Raw genomic sequence first — 21760 nt, forward strand, 5'->3', positions numbered from 1 at the left:
TTGACACAGCGGGCCCGCGGCTCTTCGCGCCAAAAACGATTCGCCCGGCGCCCACGAGCGACCCCCAACGCGCCGGGTTTGGGTTGGGTCCGCCGGCGCCAATTTCGACCCGAGCCGACGAAAACTAAGCTCTTGAGGGCGTGACTGGACCGATTTTTTGACGCCGATGAACGAAAAAACATCTGAGAAGCCTTTTGGGGGACGCGGCTAGAGATGCCCTTAGTCCTAACCAGGGTGACATGCTAGAAAGACGTGGCGAAGAAATTGATCGCAAGTGGAGACTAGTACTACTGGTCTAAGAAAGCGTGGCAGAGAAACAAACAGCATCCACACACACGCACACTTGTGCCGATCGCGAGGCACAACCATGTCAATTCCTGCGCCGTACGGACGACACACCACAAAAATTCTCCATGTACCACTACGATGGTGATGTATGTAGTCGCAGTGTGCGTGTCGTGCATCGGCCGCGACTAATTCCATGGGCATGAAGCCCACGCACACGTACATACGTGAGTGGTCCTTCCGCCAGGCACGCACGGAACAAGTCCCGCGCGTACATACATACATACTTTTTTCATTTTAAATCACTCGTCGTGGTTTTAGTACAAATACAGTTACATATGTACTGCGCAGGTAGCCAGACATTCACGTCGATCCTATACAAGCAAGCGGTCAAAGGGGGCTAGGGATGATTTGGCGTACACCAGTCCCGTACGTACATACTACGTGCGCTGATACAGTTACATACGTACTTCCTTCGTTTCTAAATATTTGTCTTTTTAAAGATGTTAAATAGACTACCACATACGGATGTATATAGACATATTTTAAAGTGTAGATTCACTCGGTTTGCTTTGTATGTAGTCATTTGTTAAAATTTCTAAAAATACAAATATTTAGAAACGGAGCGAGTACATAGTACGCAGGTGGACATGCATTCACGTCGATCGCACGGGCGTACAGCTCTGGCTAGTTGGGGCGTGTGCATGCATGCCCACGTACGTCGTCTTTACTGGCCTTGCCGGGCCGCGGTCGCTCGCCGAATCAACACGCCCACACGTACGCGCGCGTCAATGCGCGGCCGCGACGTTGCCGGCACCCACCTCGCGCCATCAGCCTCGCGGGCGCACGTACGGCGCCCGCGTCGGATTGAGATCTAGTGCCTTGACAGAGCCAAGGCACCGGCAAACAGTGCCGTGCCTTGCCCCCCATTTCTGTCCGTGGGATACGTCCGCGCGTGCGTGCGTGTGCTCCCGTGTCGGCCAACGGCCCCCCATGACAGAGCTCCGTGGCGAGCGCGTAATTACATTGGTAACAGTGCACGCCTGGGCGCAGTTATCGCTGGGTGGATCGTCTGCCGGCGCTGCATGCGTCCCTGCTCGGCCGCGCTGGCGCGCTCTAGCCAGGCCAGGCCTCGAATCCTCTTGCCAGAGCTTGGCGACAACACGCGATGAGAAACTGCGGCTGGGACGCCGGGTGTGAGTGTGTGCGTGCGTGCGTGATGGAGATGATGGGGCCACGGTGATAGCTTCAGCCATGGCTTTTCTTGTCATCATGAGATCGAGTACCATATAGCTATCCAGGCAAACGGTGCGGTCTATGCTATGCTACCTGCTGGATCGGGCAGGACAGGCGGCGACAACAGAATTTGAGTCCTCTTTTCTGTAAGAGTTATACTGGCAGAGGACCAGTGCTCTGCTCGGCTCTGTATGAGATTATATACAGCTGGTGAATGCAGCCATGGAATGCTCAAGTAATTGACTGTGAAATAAACCATGTTGAAAGATACATGCGCATTAAACAACTTCTCTATTGATCATATTAGTACACACAAGAGAACACTTAAGAACACAAGACCATGTATCCAGGGGTTGTGCAGTGTAAGAAAACCTTGACACAATGCCTGGTGTTCGATGTTTCTTACCAAATATGTATCATTAGGTGCTTATGCCAAGGAACAAATATGTTGTATCATTAGGTGCACCTTCATGTTCTTCATGGGCACTTGGGTTTGCTCCATTTGAACAATTGTTGGCGAGAGGAGGCCCACAGAGCCCATGGTTGCCGACGTATATATATGGATCATTGAGTGTCTGTAGCTGCCTCCCCGAGGGGATTCTTCCTGATAGATCATTGTAGGACAAGTTTAGCCAGCTCAGAAATGTGAGGTCAGATAAACCTGACGGGATTTCGCCGGCCAAACTGTTGTAGGATAGGTCCAGAGATTCCAATTTCCTTAAGGCGCCGATACCATCCACGATTCTTCCATCTAGTTGGTTGCCGGAGAGATTCAGCGTCTGAAGTCCCTTGAGAAAAGATAGTTCCTCCGGAATATGTCCAGTTAGACTGTTACATGACAGGTCAATCAGCACAATGGGGTTTGCGAAATCAAGGGTGTATTGACGCTCCTGGTCTTTCGTGACATTCATTATGCTGTCGTGGCTGTAATTATTTTTGCTTCCTTCGGATTCACCTGTCATAGCTTTCAGCCTCCCAAGAGAAGAAGGTATCCTTCCTGATATGTTGTTATGTGCCACATCCAAGTAATGAAGACTGGGCAGATTTGCAAACTGCCTAGGAAGGTGTCCAGAGAACATGTTTGATCGTAGAACCAACACTTCTAGGCTTGGCATTTTCTCATCTATCCATGTTGGCAAACTACCAGCGAATACATTGCGCGAAAGGTCAAGAAAACTTAACCATGAGGCATTTTGGAGGAAGTCTGGGAATTTGCCTGACAACCTGTTATTCTTCAAGTCTAGAATCGACAAGGAACAACCGAATTGAACACAATATGTGAAATCGGGACTCCATGTAATATTTTCTGGGCATCTTGGAAAATCCCCTGTCAGTTGATTGCTCGACAGATCCAGTTCCAACAAATGATTCAATTGACACACATATGGTGGGATGGTACCTTCGATATGATTGCTCGAAAGATGCAACTGAACGAGTACCGGAGCTGTGAGATTTGCTGGGAGCTTCCCTGACAGGGAATTTTTTGAGAGATCCATTAATTGAATCGATGGTAGATCCAACTGTGCTGGAAAGGCCCCACTCAGTTCATTCCTTGACAAGTAAGTACAACACTGAAGCATGAGAAGAAACAGTCCAGAACCATTCAGGCAAGACATCACTTATGCTTGCGTTGGAAATATCAAGCTGAGTTATGCCAGCTTGCCATCTCAGCCACGTCGGGAATCGAGGGCCCAAGTTACATGATCTGAAGTATCCTGTATCCAGTCTAAACGGTGGAACCCAGTTGCCGTTTAGATCCAATGTCAGAGAGTTGTGTGAAAGGTCAAGATATTCTAAGCTCACCAGGTTTGCAAAATGTTCCGTCGACAGCACGCCACTGATCTCAGCCACGTTGTAGCTCAGATCAAGGTACCTCAAGTATTGCAAAGCAGTGATGGAGGAGCTCAGCTCACCACTCGATAGCATCAAGGCAGCAATCCCGAGATGTTGGGCGCCTCCCGTTCCCTTGCGACGCAGCACCGGGCTGATCGGCCCTTTGCATCGGCGGAGGAGGCCGACGGTGCTCCGGAGGCAAACAGGAGCAAGATCATGGCAGTTGCGACGACTCTGCGGCCTCTTTTTTTTTTTGCGGGGAAAAATATTAGCATCAGTCTTCTTGACAGGCCATTTCATCTTCATCCTCTCTCTCTTCCTCTCCTGCAAGCAGAGCAGCCGTTTTGGTTGGAGTGGCAGATGTGGGCTTCACCCCTGTCTCCAAGCAATGGAAGGAAAGCTTAGGTGGTAAGCAAGTTGACCGGAAGTAGACCAGTGCAAGCATGCAAGTAAGCAGCAGTTTCTTGGAAGGTGCTGTGCATTGTGTGTGTGTGAGCTGTGCACATCCAGCCCTATGAAAGGACCCCAGGTCCTTGGATTGTAACAAGCCAGTTGAGAAGCAAATCATTCAGCTTCCACTAGTGGTGCCACCGTGTCTCCTGGCTAGTACGTGAGTGTGTGTGCTTGCTAGTGCTCGTGCTAGTGATCCTCGTCCAGATACTCTGCTCTTTCTCCAGTCTGGTACTACTGACTAGTCCGTAGTTTTGGGCTAACGGTAGATAGAGCTATGGGATTCAACTGATTGGACACAAGCTTTTGGTGATGTGGAGTCTGCACACGAAAGTCCGCACGCCCAAGAAGATTAATGCTTTGTCAACTTTCAGCCAGATTCGGATGAAGAATCGACCGAGAACCCAGCTTTCAACTGAAATATTTGATCTAAGAAAGTTAGAACAAATTTCAACTTTAGTAGCATACGAAGAAGGAGAATGCAAAAAGGAAGAGAAGAAGATGAAAACCCAGATCTGGGCCGGGCCGCCTTCTTCGACGCCGGCGGCGCGACCGGTGGAGGAGGCTGCCAGAGGGCCGACGCCAAAGTTAGCCGCAGGCGGAGGGCAGCAGACCGCGCGGCGACGGCCGAGAAGACGTCACGTGTGGACGGCGCGTAACGTTGGGCCCCACACGTAGCCACGTCGGCGGGGACTGGGAAGGGCATCCTTTTATCGGGAGAGGGAGCGCAGCGAGCGCTTGTACAGTTTCGCTTTTTGCTAATTCTCGGGTGCTTGAAAGGTTCAAAAGCGTCGGTCGAATTCCGTCAAGCACCGTGGCGTGCTCGATGCCTCGATCCTCTAACGTGCTTTTAAATTTTTTTAAAAAAGAGAGAAAGGAAGTCACATAGATTATAAAATTGAAATAAATCTTTTGAAATTTGGGGAGTCATGATCTGAAATTGATCTTTTAGAAAATGAAACCAGTCTTTTGAAAATTAAAATGAGCACTGTTCAAGGAAAGGGAAGTCGGGTCACTGTAGCAAACGTGACTTCCCTTCGTATGTTAAGAGGATCCAGCCCCGTGGGCGTTCCAACGATCCAGAAAAGCTAAGATGTTTAATATTTTGCTGTTGCAACACTAATCTCGACGTCTCTCTACGTCCCAAAATATTTCAAGTTCTAGATTTGTCCTTGGTCAAACTTTTTAAGTTCAGCCAACTTTATAGAAAAATTTGCTATATGTAGCATGAAATATATTCCAACAAAGCTAATTTGGTGTTGCAGATGTTGATATTTATATGAACTTGGCCAAACTTACAGAAGTTTGTCTTGGAACGAATTAGAGCTTAAAATATCTCCACTGCCACCAGGAGCACCAATCTGGAGTTGCTCAGGGTAAAAGCAAGCTGGCTTCTCCATCATCACTTGTATGGGCCATGGCATCTTGTATTTAGTTAATTTTAGTTTTCTTTAGGGTCCTCTAGTCGGTATTGTAGAAAATTTGATTCGAATGCCAACTTCCGGGACCTTTCATCCTACCCATCTTTCAAAACAAATACCCTGGCTACAAGCATAAGAGGAAAGGGCACCTCTAGCTCTAGCGGTCCATACAAATAAGACGCAAGGCAAGTGTTACACGGAGATCCAACAAAGTGTATAACAATACCAAGCACTAAATTTTGATTTTTCATCAAAAAGAAAACAAGCAAACATGTAGCACGCTTTGGCTCCTCCTGACTCTTGCTTCATATGCCTCACTGCTCCTCCTAACCGGAGTTCAAATTTTCAACAACCCTTCCACGCAAAAGTAGCTTATACCTAAACCTCCTTGTATTGTCATGTCATAATCCTCCAACCTCAGCACAGCAAACAAAATTACTTCTGCAGAAACAGCATAGACACACCAAGTCAGATCGACAAACTGATACATGGTATAACAGATCAAAATACTGCTATTGCATTTTTCAGGTGCAACAAGAAATCTGAGCACTATTTCTCTTTCGTTTTGTCAACACCCAAGACACTTCATGATCCGCAAGACTAGGTTATGCAAGATTAGACAAGTAACTAAGATGGAGATAAAGCCAACTTCCCATCTTTCATAAACCCAGCGGGTTTGCATTTTGATGTCGCACACAAAGAGTTATCCCCTCTCTAAAGAAATATAAGAGCGTTTAGATCACTAAAGAGTGATCTAAACGCTCTTATATATTTTTTTAAAGAGGAAGTACTAGATAAAGTAGTCTGTTCACAGACCTGTTGATGGGTTTGCAAACAGCTACTCTTGGGGCTTCATGGCCGGGAACAGGAGAACTTCCTGAAAATGCATCAGAAAGATGAGTTCCGTAATGCAAGTCAAAAAGTGTTGCACTGCATGAAAGAGCACAAATAATGGAAATAACCTAACCTTGATGTTCTGGGAATCTGTCAGCATCATTGTAAGGCGATCAATTCCCAAACCCCAACCACCTGTCGGAGGCAGTCCATACTCGAGGGCAGTGCAGAATGTTTCGTCCAAAGCCATAGCTTCATCATCACCAGATTGACGATCCTGGAATATTGTAAGACCATAAAAATATTTAACTTCTCAACAAGCAACTCATGGAAGTAGAGCAATGCGGGCTCCATTAGTATCCCATAAGTGTACCCCCTTCCATAGCTTCACTGTTCTTATAAGTTCACACAAAATATATGCACAACATTCAAGTTTCCCAGCATACATAGTCTAATTATCAACATGAAAAAATATAATGAGGTTACTTGGGCGTTCGCCAAGTTCAAAGCATACAGAGTGGGGTGGTTACAGCAAGAATTACAATTCACAAGGTTATATTTAGCTCTCAGGCAGATTCAAACACGTACCTTTAATTGTTCCTCAAACCGTTGCCTTTGCACAACAGGATCGTTCAACTCAGTGTAGGCATTGCACACCTAGAAGACATTTGCAGATCAGAGTGTAAGCCAGCATAAATGAGATCAGGTATCAAAGAACCTATATGAAGAATAGGACATACCTCGTGTTTGTTAACAAAGAGCTCAAACCTTTCTGTCAACCCAGGTCGGGACCTATGCCACTTTGCCAATGGACTCATTATCTCTGGGTGGTTGATAATAAATGTTGGGTTCACACATGTTTCCTCCAAGAAATGGCCCACTAGCTGTTAAAAGAACATGGCTTGTAAAATTAGCTAACAAATCATCAAGAAACTTAAGCACAAAGGCACAAACCCAACGGTAATTTAGATCATGACAACAAATAATACCACTGAGATTGTGAGTTTAGTTTTCATAACACAATGCAAGTTGCAAAATATGACGACAAATAAGGGGTTCTATGGGAATGCAACTTTCTTCACCAAGCACTTGTCATATAAGCTAAAAAGTATGGCCAAAACTACCCAACAAAAAGAATGAAGACACAGCATCAGATGCAGTCCCCAAAAGTCAAAAGTAAAACCTTGTCAAGCAGCCGTGTTGTTGTCTGGGGAGGTGGACATTTAACATCATACTTGGCACATGCATCTATCAGATACTTGTTTGTTTCATCACTGGATATATCTTTTGGTATCTCCAGTTTGGCCATAGCCTCCAGTCCTTCAATCATGTCTATCCTTCTGCAATAAGGCAATAAATTGGGTGATCAGTTAAAAAGCACAAAAAGCAATTTAAATGCTACTAACCAAATATTACCTCCGTCCCAAAAGGCTGGTCTTAGATTTATCTAGATAGGGATGTATCTAACAATAAAACGTGTCTAGATACATCTATATCTAGACAAGTGTAAGACAAGCTTTTTTGGGACAGAGGGAGTACATCTTAATTATGCCTACTTATTACCTAAAGGGAGGCGTGAAATCAATCTCTATCGGTGGATTATCAACTCCATTGGCATGATATTTTATCTTATACCCACCTGTCAGCTCCTTAACCATACCTGTCAACATCAAAATAAAAATTATTGACAGAAAAAGAAGAAAGTTACAAAGGAAGAAGGAAAATATGGATGACATAGATTCTCACCAGATATCATGGCTTCAGTAAGCTCCATCAAGTCATTGTAATCTGCATACGCCATATAAAACTCGACTGTTGTGAATTCAGGATTATGTGTTAAATCAATCCCTTCATTCCTGAACTGCTTCCCAATTTCATAGACACGGTCCAATCCACCAACAACCAATTCCTTCAGATAAAGCTCAGGTGCAATACGCATATAAAGCTTCATGTTTAGATCATTATGGTGTGTGACAAAAGGCCTTGCAGCGGCTCCACCGGCAATCATGTTCATCATTGGAGTCTCCACCTAGAGACATGTAGATAGTTCAAACATCCGAGCATCATCAGAAGTACAAGAAAATATATTTGAAGAATCCTACCTCCAAAAAATCAAGTCCATCAAGAAACCTTCGAATAAACGAGACAATCTTGGATCGGGTCTTGAAGATATGTCTCACTTCATGGTTTACCATAAGATCAAGGTATCGTTGACGATAACGAGTTTCCTGGTATCACAAAACAAGCAGTTCAAGAATCAAAGCACCACCAATGGAAATGATTAACATTTGAACATGTGGCCAAAGGTGGCATGCTGGATTTTTCAGAATTGACAGCCCGTTGACACAAAGAGATAACTGAAAGTCACATCCATCAACACTATAACTTGGTCATGCAAATTAGAAATACCAGGAGCGACTCAGCAAAGTAAGTTCGTAAAGAAACTGGCATTGTACTATCCTCCACACCCACAACAATGCAAACAAATGGGTGAGATTTAGCAAAGAGGAAGTGGACATAAGATCTATTCCTTATCATATCACATGCCTAAGGGTGCTCATAAAGCCTTCAAAGACCTGCCTAGTGATTTGTTATATATTTATGTCCTCAATGGCAAGCATTTTACTGCCTAAGATTATGTTACATGTGAAAGTAAACTGCAAAAATGTGCTAAAACTGATTACAGACCACGCACAGAAGGAGATAAACCAACAAGGAAGATTAAATATACAAAATTCTATGCTACAAAAAACAATGTTACTATTGGGAATGGGCCTTAATCTATGGTGACGGTTGGTCGATGTTGGGTTTCCCAGGGTCTCTCGAGTTGGGAGACGAAAGCCTAAGCTTATGACACCAAGTTAGAAATGGACCTTAATCTATTCCATGGGCCAAAAGGCCAAGTTCCCTACATGTAAATAAGAAGGAAAATATGCATATAACACCGTATGCAATATCCCTAACAGTTACTACTTGCTTGACCGCTACTCCACATCGCAGAAAGAATTTAGTGCAAGAAAAGTAAGAGTCAGAATGAGAACAAACCTGGTCCCTCAAAACATACTTTTCGATATTCCTACACATTCCTGGGGCCCATTGCGTAGGCACCGCACTTCCTTCACTCTTCTGTAAAATATATACTACTTATGTAAATAGTTCAATTAAGCTAACAACCCAACTAAGACTTAAGAAACCAGAAGACTGCAGACTGAAAAATAAGTAATGCATGGATGGAAAAACAGTAATTTCAAGAACCAACTTTCGAACAGATTCTGCTTTGTACCTGCCGGGGCATCATATGAAGACAAGGAGAGAGCACAACAAATTTCCGTGGGAATACACTGAGCTCCCCTCTATTGCTTTTTCCTGATGATTAACAAGTGAGAATTCCAAGTCATCAGACACAGTTCAACAGCAAAAAGAAACAACCTACATGTATAATTTTGTTAAAGAAAAAGTTAAACAAACCAGCTACAGATATAAGCTATATATACAAATTACAAAAAAAACTATCAATCATAAAAAATACACACTTATTTACTATTTTATAAAGAAAAATAAATTAAAACCACTCTGTCTGATAAAACAAGGTTTGTCCAACCAAGTATGAAATCAGACTCAAACACAAATGACTGGACTGGCGATGCAGCAACGTGTTTAAGTAGCTGATTAAGTAGCAACCATGAAAACTCAAAAGCCAAGAACTGGTATGGTTCTTTCAAAGTTAAAATTTGGATGTGGATGTTATAATCAATTAAGTTGCAAGCAAAGCTAACATACCTGGAATTCCACATATACCAACAATATCCCCTCGCTTCACACCAGAATGGAAACTAGAGAATTCAGTATCTTCCAACTCCGAGGTCCTATTAATGGGTAAAAATGTGAGAATGGAAGTCTATACATTTCATGAGATCGGTACTGATAGCAAAATAGACAGGCTGAAAAGTGGCAAGCCATCCAAACAGACACCACAAAGTTTACCTGGCATCAGCCATTACTTGAACCTTCACGCCATCACCATAAAGATCATAAAATAAGAGCTTAGAAGATGATGTTCTCTTGTTCATGATCCTCCCTTTGAAAAACAAAAGCCACAGATCAAAACCATGTCTAATCTCAAATAATACTCCCCAGGGCAATGGAACAATATATACCTGCTAGACACTCTGTAACATCAGCAAGCTTCTCCCCCTCATTAAGGCCCTTGTATTTCTCAATATATCCAGGCACAGAGATGCTAGCTAGGAACTTATGCGGATAGGGGTTGGCACCCCCGGCCTTGAGTGCATCAAGGGTCCTGAGCCTGTTCTCGTAATATTGCTGCAGCAAGAAACACATTGGTCAGAACATCCCGCAAAGGGAAAGAACGCAATTCAGCTAATAGTACGCCAGCAAGAAAGCGGCACCAGTATGACATACAGTAGGATCCATGTCCTCATCATCGGCCGCCGCAGCCGCCTGCTGGGGCGCTCCACCGGCCGCCGCCGCAGCAGCCGCCTACAACAATTAAAAGACACAACACACGAAGATATTAGTGTTTCAGCAAACAAGAAGGGAGCTCTCTCTCAGAGCCCAGCCGCAGAACTGCATCAGAAAAGTAGCACGAGAGAAAAAAGGGTCAGCATCACACCTTGTTCTTCTTCTCTTCCTCCTTGAGCCGGCGCTGCTCCTCCTGCTTCCTCCTCTTCTCCTCTTTCTTCTGGGCGCTGCAAGCCAACAACAACAGCCAACAATCAAGAGCCGGAGCACAACAAACAAGCAAGCAAGAGCAGACGACGACGCGCGCGAAACGGAGGATAATAAGAAGAAGCGAGGAAGGGGGCGCACTTCTTCGAGACCCTCGGCTCCTCGCCGCCGCCACCGTCCGCGGCGATCTCCGCCCCCGCGAGCCTCTCCGCCAGGCCGTCGGCGCCGCCCTCGCCGTCCGCCATGCCGCGCCGGGTGCTAGGGTTTCGCCGAGGGGGAGGGGGAGACACGGATGGGATTGCGGAGTGCAGAGCAAAGCGGAGGCGCGGCGGAGGGGGCCGAGGGGGTTTTAGCTAGGGTTGTTGCTTGGCTCCTGCGCTGCTGCTGCGGTGGGCCCGCATGGGCCTGGTGCGCGTAAGTTTTTCTGACGGGCCGGGCTGGTGTAAGCGGGCCGAGCCCACGTTCCGTCGCTTCTCTCTCTTTTCCTCCTGCTGTGGGGTGGGACCGGAGGCGGCTGGGCTTAGGCGAAGTCATCCGAGGAGCGGCGGCCATGGAGGAGCGGAGAGGAGGCGGCGGCGGGGGCCGGGGCTCCGGCAAGGGGCCGGCGGCGGGGAAGATGATGTCGCTCAACGAGTTCGTCTCCTCCATGGCGCCCCTCATCGACCTGGAGAAGGTTTGCTCCCCGGCTCCGGCCCTTCCCCTCCCTGTTGTTTCGATGTTGGAATGGGCTGCGATGATGAGCTGCTGCTGCGGCTTGGTGCGCAGGCGGCGGAGATATCGGCGGAGTCGGAGGCGAGCTCCAAGAGGAAGGAGAGGCGGGGGTCCGTCATGCCCAACCTCAAGTGCACCGACGCCCAGGTAGGTCGGAGGTTAATTTGGCTGGCTCCATTGCTGACTCGAGTGGTGCGCAGGTTTGGTTGGCGCTAATCTTGCTTGCTCTGTGTTACCTTTCGTGGGTAGAGTAGACGGGGCTGATGGGGAAGACGCTCCTGGAGTTCCAGCCCAACAAGGGCGACGTGCTTCCACCTCACAAGGTGAGCTTGCTTGTACTTTCCCCTCTTCTCAGTTTGGCTGCTTGCGAGGGTACGATTTCTGCAACTCTGGTTAGAAACTATTGCTGAAAATGTGGTCTGGATCGCTTACCGTCGTACATATGCTGTGCAAATCGTCTCTTATATGCCTTTATTATGCCACTTGAGTAGTGTAATCTATCTATGCATGAGCATGCAATGTTATTAATCGCTGAAATGTCTAATCAAATACTTGCATAGTTGCACTTGTCAAGTTCATTACGAATCACATCTCCGGGACTTTTTTGGGGTTAGCACTCTGTTTCTTTTGCTAGCTGCACTGATCTTGCTTGTTTATGTCCCCTCCCCTCCGCTGTTCTAGTTTGGGACGCACGACGTGGTTGCCCTCAAGCCAAACAAAGCAGATGCTGGATCCCCTGCACTTGGGCAAGGTGTAGTTTATCGCTTGAAGGTATCTTGCTCTGAACCAAGGGTTGTTGGCTATCTAAGTCTTTGCATTGTAGTAGGCATACTGATTGCAGTGTTGTGTCTGAACAAACAGGATTCTTCCATTACCGTCGTTTTTGATGATATTCCTGAAGATGGATTAAATAGCCCTCTCCGTCTTGAGAAGCTTGCGAATGAGGTACTCCAAAAAAAATCCGCATGGTTTCTGTCTAGAATTTCACAAGCACAGCATATTTTTCACCTAGCACCTCTTTGTTTTTTAATCCATGATCCATTATTTTTTACTTGCACACCAGCATTATCATACCGTTTATTAATCCCTCTTGTAGGTTACTTACCGCAGGATGAAGGATGCATTAATTCAACTTAGCAAGGGCATCCAAGCAGGACCTTCCGCAAACCTTGTTCCTGTGTTATTTGGAGAGAACTCACCTATGCGTTCCAAGGATGCCGTGAAGTTCAGTCCATTTAATAAGAATTTGGACGACTCGCAGGTTAGACTTTAAAAAAAAAAATCTTCTGTGTTGCTGCCTATGTTCCATTTCAGTTCTGGTCCACCCAATTTGAGTAGATAAAAAAGAATATGCTATTAGGACCTACTGGTGTTCATGAGAAGTCTAGAACAGTTAGGTTTAACATCTAATTTGCTAATGTTGCTATCATATGCTTAATTGCATTACATGAAGTAAATCATATATGAGGCAATGATTTGGTTCCTTATCATTATAAAGAAGGGAATCTGTTTTTTTGTATAATCAATCTTGTGGTGAAAGCTGCAAACTGACCCACACCCAAATGGGACCCAACTTGCAACTCTGGGATGCATTTCGTAATGTTCCACATCATAACACCACAAAGAATGCTGTTAGGCTTTGGTACCTGCCTTGTAGGAGTGCCAGAGAGAAAGCTTTTAGTGAATTGATTGTTGGAGTATTGAAATACTATTGTACATCTATGCTATACTTGAGAACTAAAGTAGCTGATGCCTCCTGATGGGCAAACTGGATAACTCATCTTGATAGGTTCTCTTACATAGTTTGTTTGTGCTCTTGAAGCAGCGCACAGGTCAATCTAGTTCTAGTATATAATTTTTTCAACATCCTTGTTTGGATCTGTAGTTACATTTGTTTAACACTACAACAACAACAGGGCCTTTAGTCCCAAACAAGTTGGGGTAGGCACGTTTGTTTAACACTAAATCAAAAATATTGCAATGAATGTTTTTTGCTTTTTATGACATGCCTTTGATTTTTTTACACTTGTCTTCATGTACCAGTGTCAGCAAGCATTATAAAATTAAACATCTGTTATAAATTTACAACTGTAGGCATGCAAAGTCAATTGTTCTATGAAATATAGAGAAATGTAACATATTTCTTGTGTAGAAAGATGCTATCTCGAAGGCCCTCAGATCAAGGGATGCTTTTTTGCTTCATGGACCTCCTGGAACTGGGAAGACAACAACCATCATTGAGATAATATTGCAGGAGGTCAAGCGTGGAGCGAAAATTCTTGCTTGTGCTGCTTCCAACATTGCTGTCGATAACATTGTTGAGCGACTCTCACAGTACAGGTTGCTAAAAAAAAGTGTAACATATATTTTTTGCTTCCATCATTCTTCCCATAGTTTCTGTGGGGAAAATGTTATAATCATATATGTAGCCCTTACAAAAAGTGGATTCTAGTGACCTAATCATCTGAACCCTAAGTTACTTAAATATCCTTATTATTTCTTTCTGTAGAACAAAATTGGTGAGGTTAGGGCATCCTGCCCGTTTACTACCGCAAGTGTTGGACAGTGCTCTTGATGCACAGGTGAAACCCCTGTTTAAGTTGTAAAATTTGCTTTTGTACTGGGGAACCATGAAGATACATTCCTTTTTAGCTCATAAGTTATGCTTTCGATCACATTTAACTTCAATACTCATCCACTACATGGTTAAGTGTACCCACCTTTGCCTTCATATGAGATTTTATGGGAATTCATGTTATGTTTTATTTCACTCTACCATACATGCAACTTATGATTCAAATAAAGATTTTGGTTGGATAGTTTTTCCTATTTGCTTATGCCTTTTTTTCTAACATAAGAAATTCTACTATGTTTTTGTTATTACTTATTGACTTAAGCAACTTAATTGATTAGTTTGTATGTCCCATTCAATTTAAAATGGGTGGGCTAAATTTGGCAGATGTATTATCTGTGATGCCTTAATGTGTCCCTGTTAACCTGATGATAGTTGGCCTGATTAACCTTCTGGGACCAGGTACTGCGAGCAGATAATAGCAGCTTGGCCGGAGACATTCGCAAGGAAATGAAGGTAACCATTAATTTCCAAATTCCTAACTTTTTTGTAATTCTAGGACAGCATGTCTATCCACAACTATTAAGGAGCGGTCTAGTGTGGAAGATGTCCTATTTAGATAGTACCAATGGTTGCATTTTCATTCGTGTGCCTTGCTTTTCTTGCCCAGTCTATTAGTATGGCATACCTTCTCAGTCCTCTTTGGCTGACGTAGTTTGATATTTGTTGATATGTTCTGTTCTTCTGTCAGGTGCTTAATAGCAAATTGCTGAAAGCTAAAGATAGAAACACGAAAAGGGACATCAGGAAAGAGCTTAAAACCCTTGCCAAAGAGGAGCGAAAACGGCAGCAGCTTGCAGTCGCTGATGTCATAAAAAATGCAGATGTTGTGCTGTCAACTTTGACAGGTGCATCTTCCAAAAAGATAGCTGGCATTACATTTGATCTGGTAATTATTGATGAGGCTGCTCAGGCACTCGAGGTGGCCTGTTGGATAGCCTTACTGAAGGTAAGTTGTAACTTACAGTTACGATACAAGTTGAGATAGCAACTTGTCTTCCAAAAGAGGATAAATTGTTAACAGTTAAATAGGTCTGTGTATGTTTGAGGCTGGTTTTTGTATTGGTGTAAATTGTGGCACATCGGTATGAATATATGATAAAACTCTGTAAGGATGTAATGTTAATCTGCTGTAATTTGCATAAGTGTCACCGGTAGACAGATCGTTGGGAATATAGTTTTTAGCTTTACAGTCAAGGCACCCTGCTTCTGGTGGTTGATTAGTTTCGGGATTTTCAAATGGTCTTAGCTGACTATGCCATTAGCAATGCAGTTGTTTCTCTGTTTGACATGATTGGCATGCATAATGATTTGGATAAATGGTTACTCTTATGTTCTTGTTAAGGTAGCATTTGTGTTATGGAGCTTCTCATTTATGTGTTTATCAGTTCTATATTCTTGTCGTATTCAGGGTCAAAGGTGCGTGCTTGCTGGAGACCATCTTCAACTTCCTCCAACGATCCAAAGTGTTGAGGCTGAGAAGAAGGGTATGGGAAAGACACTCTTTGAACGCCTTACTGAAGGTTATGGAGAGGAAATCACATGCATGCTCACTATCCAGTACAGGATGCACGAGCTAATTATGAACTGGTCATCAAAAGAACTTTACAATAATAAGGTGTGCTTTCTCTACATTATTGTGCTACTTGTATTTCAATCTCTCTTTCTCTTTACGCTACTATTTTCTCATGTTGTTTTTCCTTTTGTATTCTCAGATCAAAGCGCATTCTAGTGTTGCTGGGCATATGCTCTATGATCTTGAAGGAGTGAATAAATCTTCTTCAACAGAACCAACTATTATACTTGTTGACACTACAGGGTCTGTATTCTCTGGTGCTTCCCCCTCAGTGGCTTGTTGGAGTACTCACACATATTTTCGTCCCAACTAGATACATCTGTATGTAGACAAATCTAAGACAAGAATTTGGGTCGCAGGGAGTAGCAAACTGTGTGCATGCAGTGAAACCTTGGCTATTTTTATGTTTTCCCACTCTCTGCCTCGAGTTGTAGTTAAGATACTCTTGTACAAAAGTAGCACTAGCTGGTGGCTTGACTGAAGAGAGATATTCCATATGCTAATACAATAATTTGACAGGTTCGATTATTATTTCAAGTGTAGACCATCCTTTGACTGATACTAAAAACATTTATATTTTCTGAATGATGAACAATATGAATGTTTTTTAAATGTGTCTTTTATAATAATGTTCTTAAAATGATATGTAAAGTACTTCTAACATGTCTGAAGTACTTTTTAGGTGTGATATGGAAGAAGTGAAAGATGAAGAGGAGAGCACCATGAATGAGGGCGAGGCTGCAGTATCCATTGCCCATGCCAAGTTACTTGTTGAGAGTGGTGTCCGTGCAATTGATATTGGCATTATTACTCCATATTCTGCACAGGTTTTTTTTTATCATATGCTCTCTGTATTCATCAAAATTTATAGGTAGTAGATAATTATTAGCCATGCGTTCTTCATGCCTATGTATTCAGTAGTATCATGTTTAGTTGTTTACACTCGCTAGTTGTCTTCATACGTATGTATTCAGTAGTATCATGTTTAGTACTCCCTCTGTTCCTAAATACTCACTACTGTCAAAAACGCTCTTATATTATGGGACGGAGGGAGTATAAGTCTTTTTAGAGATTTCAATATGGACTACATACGGAGCAAAGTGAGTGAATCTACACTCCAAAATATGTCTATATACATCCGTATATAGTCCATATTGAAATCTCTAAAAAGACTTATATTTAGGAATGGAGGGAGTATCACGTTGCTGCATGTTCTTTTTGCTGTTCTGCTCGAGTCTGCACATATTGGTTGGTTGTGCGTTGTTTGAAAGACTCTGTTCTTCTCTTTCTGTTACATTTCATCGTTATAGCTTTTGGCTTGCAATTCATTTATCTGTTAGAAATTGATTTTTGGTTCCTTGGATGGTGCAACAGGTAACCTGCCTGAAAATGCTGAGAAATAAAGATGCTAAATTGAAGGACTTGGAAATATCAACGGTTGATGGATTTCAGGGTAGGGAGAAAGAGGCCATAATCATTACAATGGTCAGATCCAACCCAAAGAAAGAGGTAAGCTTCCTTGTGTGATCTTCCTAGGTTGAAAATTATCCTCTAGGCATTGATGTTGATTTTGCATTGCATAGTTGATAGAAAAAAGGAGAGGGGAAGTTCCATACGATTAAATGTCTATCTAATAAAAAAAAGAGTGAGCATTTTAGATATGGCATGACTGATCTGCAAATATCGGGTGTCTGCGGCCCTAAGTATGTGCGATGAACAGAAAATCTGTTTTGTTCTTGATTATGTTTGGACATAAAAGGTGGAGATTCATGTCCACTATGCGGGCAGCTTGGATGCTCGAGCGAGCTCTTGTCTAGTTGTAAAACTAAAACCTATATTCATTTGCTTCCTCAGGTCGGGTTCTTGAGCGACCATAGGCGGATGAACGTCGCCGTGACACGAGCCAGGCGGCAGTGCTGCATAGTGTGCGATGCTGAGACCGTAAGCAGCGACAGATTCCTGAAACGCTTGGTGGAGTACTTTGAGGAGAACGGCGAGTACCTGAGTGCGTCTGAGTACCAGAGCAGCTGACCATCATAGCATGATACGCTGCTCTTGTGCCCGCTGCGCGACCACGGCAGAGGTACCGGAAACAAGCAACTGGCGACAACACAAGTGGACAGGTTGGTGCAAACCCCAACTGATGCATACATTTGCCACAGAATACTACAATCTGGTTAAATTGTTCACCGTGTTGTGTGTGGTATAGCAGTTATAGCCACTTTGTCGACTCCTGCTCTTGGTGTGAGTTTGTTGTTATTATTATTTTTCGGAGACTATATGAAGTACAGTACTATGGATTTATTATGAGATTGATCCAATTGTCATAAATTTCTCTGAATGCGAAGAAAATCTCCAACCTTTGTGCCTTTGGGCAGCAGTAATATATTGACATGGTAATAATCAAATGTTCAAATGATTCTCACACCAAATATATTCTTTTACAAGCATGGTACGCACCAACAACGTGCTTCGACAAGAAAGGTAGGGAAACCTACTGGCTTGTATTCAGCTCAAGACACATGAGCACTGGACTAGAAGAATCACATCGACAATCAACACACCACAATGAACAAGATGAACAAATATTACATGGATGAATTCATCAGCAATACATCAACCATCGTAGTACTGTACATCAGTAAGCGCTGGGAACCACTCATCGGTAATACATCAACCGCGTGTCGAGATCGTATTACTTCATTCAGACACACTGATGCCAGTGAATCTGAAGACCAAGTACTGTATTTAGTTGCTGTCGTGTCTAGACATTCAATTGGTGTCTAGATATGTTACAGTGAAAAAGGAAGAGCAATTACCAACACAAACGAGCAAGCAGAGTGAAGTAACTAGGACTCCTCTTCTTGGACACGACTCCATCCTGCAGACTCCGCCTTCTTCTTCTTTCTAACAGCAAAGCCAGCCATGAAACCGAGCAGCATCGCAAGCACCACGCCGCCGGCAACTCCCAAGTACCTCATCTTCTCCGGCATCGCACCGACCAACTTACCAGGCGCACCGCCGGGGGTACCGACTTGCGGCGACAGTATTTCGACCATATCATGGACTTGCCCATCATGGTTCCCAACGTACATCAGTGTCAACCTCTCCCTTGTGGCCACAAGCTTCGCGTACCCGAACTCGCTGCCACGGTACATGGACCGCTGCGGCTGAGGGAATATGGGGACGTCAGGGTGGTCAGGCCTCGGCTCCCAGCTCGGCTGGAAGTCCTGCCCGGCCATCCCGATCACGACATGCACAGGGGCACCAGGGTACACGAAGCTCGACGACGTGTTGAGGCACTGATACTTCTTCATGGGGCAGAACCTCTCATACCTGTGAATGTGCCCCCACAGAGCGAGCGTCACGCCGTGATCCACAAAGAGGGGCTCCAGGTGCTGGATCATCTGCTCCCTGTGAACCGTGTCCTTCGTCTCATTGCTCGAGGTGTACATCGGCCGGTGGCCCTGGAACACGACGAACGGCGTTCGGCTCCGGTTCACGCGCTCGAGGTCAGCCTTTATGTAGTTGTACTGATCACTGCCACGGGTAAAATCTGTTTCGGTAGACATGTAGACGAAATGCACAACACCTGCATCAATGGAGTAGTAGAGGTTCCGGGTGTCGGGGGCGCCGGTGCCGGTAGGGAGGGATGAATTCCCGGGCATTCTGAACTTGATGCTGTATGGCACTCCGCATTCGCCGCCGCCGTCCTTCCCGTTGTACACGTTTGCTGCCCAGGAGGGTTTCCAGGGCTGGGAAGGCCAGTCATACTCGTGGTTTCCAATGCAGACGTGGTATGGTGTGCTGGCAGCGATGGGCTCGATCTGCTCGAAGAAATGATCCCATAACCATGCGTAACCTTTGGCGTAGCTGATGTCGCCGATGTGGGAAATGATTGCCGGTTTGTCGTTGAGAACTTGGAGATCGCGGAGGATCCATTTCACGGTTGACAGACTTTCTTGAGGTGTTCGGAAGTAGGTGTTGTAAGGGACGTAGGTGCCCAGATCGCCGAAGAGGAATGCGATGGTCTCGTTGGCCTCGGCGTCGCGTGAGATGAAGCTGTGTGTCTCACTCCAACCCCCTGAATCGTTGCCAACCTATCAAATGACAGTCCAAACTTCAAAAGATTAGGTGAAATGTGGCGTAGAATGAGTGTTTAATTATACCAAATGCTGATGATGTTGGATGCTCATTGTGTTGTTGGAACTTGAAACCATGAGCTATGAAAGATATCTATTCCATGATTGCATCACAAAAACTAGACTGTATATCAAACTGAAGTTAGTGTTCTAAGACTAAACTTTACACAACTTTGAGATGATCCCATCTAAAATGGAAAATGATTTTGCGCATCATAAACTTGGATTTCTGACAATGAGCCCTGTTTATCCGGAAATCAAACTCTTAGATAACAATGTCAGCACAAAATTAGTATGAGTAGGCACAGTTCACCATGTCACTACCTTGTAGGAATACCGTGTCCCAGGCCGCAGCGCCTTCATGACGCCGTCGAAGACGAACCCGGGGTGGCGCCACCCGACGCTGTGGTTCGCCGGGTGGCCGCACATGTGGCGCCGCTCGTACGTGCTCGCCACCGCCGGCGCCTCCTCCCACTCCTCCTCGCGCCGGCCGGCGGGCCCGTACCTGACGGACCTCCTCCCGCCGTCGCCGCACACGAACAGCACCCTCATCTCGTCCGCCTCGTCGGTGAACGCCAGGTGCAGCTGGGCGGGCCGGGCACCGGATCCCTCGCGGGCCACGTCGCCCGAGACGGCGGCGCGGCGGCTGGCGTCCGGGAGCGGGTCGCCGTCCTGGTCAACGCGCGGGTTCTGGCCCGGCGAGCCCCGGAAGAGGCGGAACTGGTAGGGGGCGCGCAGGTCGGGCAGGCGCGGGAGCGCAAGGCTGCCGGCGCCCGTGGCCCAGGAGGCGGAGGAGTTGAGGAGGAGGAAGCCGAGGTAATCGAGGTCGCCGGAGGTCGGCGGGGAGTAGACGGCCACGTAGTCGAGCGGGCCCGGGTTGGGGAGGTTGGACCATTGCAGGGTCACTGCGTGGTGGTCTGGTTTGGTCAGCGTCGCCGGGGTGGCTGTGAGGGTCGTGGTGGAGGTGGCCGTGGCCTCGCCGGCGGCGAGGTGGGCGGCGAGCAGGAAGAGCAAGGCCGAAGGCGACATTGTAATGCATTTGTTTATGGATGGAGCTTAACTTAATGACTGTGCTCGGGCAGCTCAGATCAGCTTAAACAAATATTTCACGATCGCGCTTCATTTGAGTTCAGTTGACACCTTAACCTCCGGTTTCAAGCTTCATCACACATTCACCCTACCTTTTTTTTAGACAATCACGCGAAGCTTTATTAACTTGTGCCAATGTTTAAAGGTACAAAAGAGAGATTACCAGGGTTGCTTAACCACACATGGCGGCCAACCCCCAACTTTAAACTATGCTTCGCTAGATTGTAAGCCTCGACATTCGAGCTCCTAAACTCATGCACAAAAATGCAAGAAATAGACGAGGAACTGTGCTCTATGATTTCATGTAGAATAGCTCCATATGTAGCTGGCATTTTGCTTTTGATGTCGTCCACTACAACTTTACAGTCAGAGGCAACGTGAATCCTGCGTATGTTGAGATCTTCAGCAAGCGCTAAAGCCTCCCCGACTGCTAATGCTTCGAGCGTTGCTGGTTCCTTAATTCCCCCGACAACAAGAGCAGAAGCTCCCTGAAAAGTGCCAGCTTGATCACGACATATTGCAGCAGCAACTCCACGTCCTTGGTTGGCTCTGACCGCCGCATCTACGTTGATCTTAGCACATCGGTTGGGTGGCGCTATCCAGTGATGAGGTCTCACTGGTTGCTGTTTTACCTGGCAGCTCTCCACACCTGCAATGATCTGCAGGTCTGCTATATAGGCTTCAATGAATTGATTCGTTCCTTGGGGGCTCTGAAAAACTCCCTCGTAGATAGCCTTGCGCCGAGCTCTCCATGTAGCCCAAAGTGTCACCACCATCCGGACAAAATGCTCTTGGGATAGTTGGTCATGCATCTCCATTAGCCAGTTTTTTGCGTTAGGATTCGTGTTCATACTTAACTGTT

General features: G+C 45.4%; 3 protein-coding genes and 1 pseudogene across 5 annotated transcripts; 1 reads left to right on the forward strand and 3 right to left on the reverse strand.

The window, feature by feature from the left end:
• Positions 1 to 1882: 1882 nt before the first annotated feature.
• LOC147973245 (uncharacterized) lies at positions 1883 to 4612 on the reverse strand (annotated as a pseudogene).
• A 748-nt stretch (positions 4613 to 5360) lies between these two features.
• ATKRS-1 (lysyl-tRNA synthetase 1) lies at positions 5361 to 11093 on the reverse strand. The gene is made up of 17 exons (XM_048676255.2): positions 10890 to 11093; positions 10693 to 10768; positions 10482 to 10559; positions 10217 to 10382; positions 10044 to 10137; positions 9840 to 9925; positions 9343 to 9425; positions 9105 to 9185; positions 8162 to 8287; positions 7806 to 8088; positions 7623 to 7719; positions 7243 to 7399; positions 6800 to 6943; positions 6648 to 6716; positions 6193 to 6336; positions 6042 to 6102; positions 5361 to 5666 (listed from the first exon to the last, which is right to left on the reverse strand). The coding sequence occupies exons 1-16, from the start codon at positions 10991 to 10993 to the stop codon at positions 6064 to 6066; spliced, it is 1827 nt and encodes a 608-aa protein (XP_048532212.2). The 5' UTR covers positions 10994 to 11093; the 3' UTR covers positions 5361 to 5666; positions 6042 to 6063.
• A 149-nt stretch (positions 11094 to 11242) lies between these two features.
• LOC125510968 (DNA-binding protein) lies at positions 11243 to 17977 on the forward strand. Of its 3 annotated transcripts, XM_048676252.2 has the most exons (15): positions 11243 to 11421; positions 11514 to 11606; positions 11714 to 11782; positions 12141 to 12230; positions 12321 to 12404; positions 12556 to 12720; positions 13612 to 13799; positions 13969 to 14041; positions 14494 to 14547; positions 14783 to 15040; positions 15503 to 15709; positions 15807 to 15910; positions 16350 to 16494; positions 17042 to 17176; positions 17522 to 17977. In XM_048676252.2, the coding sequence occupies exons 1-15, from the start codon at positions 11299 to 11301 to the stop codon at positions 17696 to 17698; spliced, it is 1965 nt and encodes a 654-aa protein (XP_048532209.2). In that variant the 5' UTR covers positions 11243 to 11298; the 3' UTR covers positions 17699 to 17977. The 3 variants fall into 3 exon arrangements, with proteins under 3 accessions (XP_048532209.2, XP_087378121.1, XP_048532210.2); XM_087521995.1 differs by having other exon boundaries at positions 12141 to 12404; XM_048676253.2 differs by lacking the exon at positions 11243 to 11421 and having other exon boundaries at positions 11709 to 11782.
• Positions 17978 to 18236: 259 nt separating this feature from the next.
• LOC125510969 (putative inactive purple acid phosphatase 2) lies at positions 18237 to 20880 on the reverse strand. The gene is made up of 2 exons (XM_048676254.2): positions 20134 to 20880; positions 18237 to 19767 (listed from the first exon to the last, which is right to left on the reverse strand). Exons 1-2 carry the CDS (start codon positions 20836 to 20838, stop codon positions 18517 to 18519), a joined length of 1956 nt encoding a protein of 651 aa, XP_048532211.1. The 5' UTR covers positions 20839 to 20880; the 3' UTR covers positions 18237 to 18516.
• Positions 20881 to 21760: the final 880 nt, after the last annotated feature.

Source organism: Triticum urartu, chromosome 5A (assembly GCF_056163025.1).
Source record: "Triticum urartu cultivar PI428250 chromosome 5A, HENAU_Tu73, whole genome shotgun sequence".
Lineage (NCBI taxonomy): Eukaryota > Viridiplantae > Streptophyta > Magnoliopsida > Poales > Poaceae > Triticum > Triticum urartu.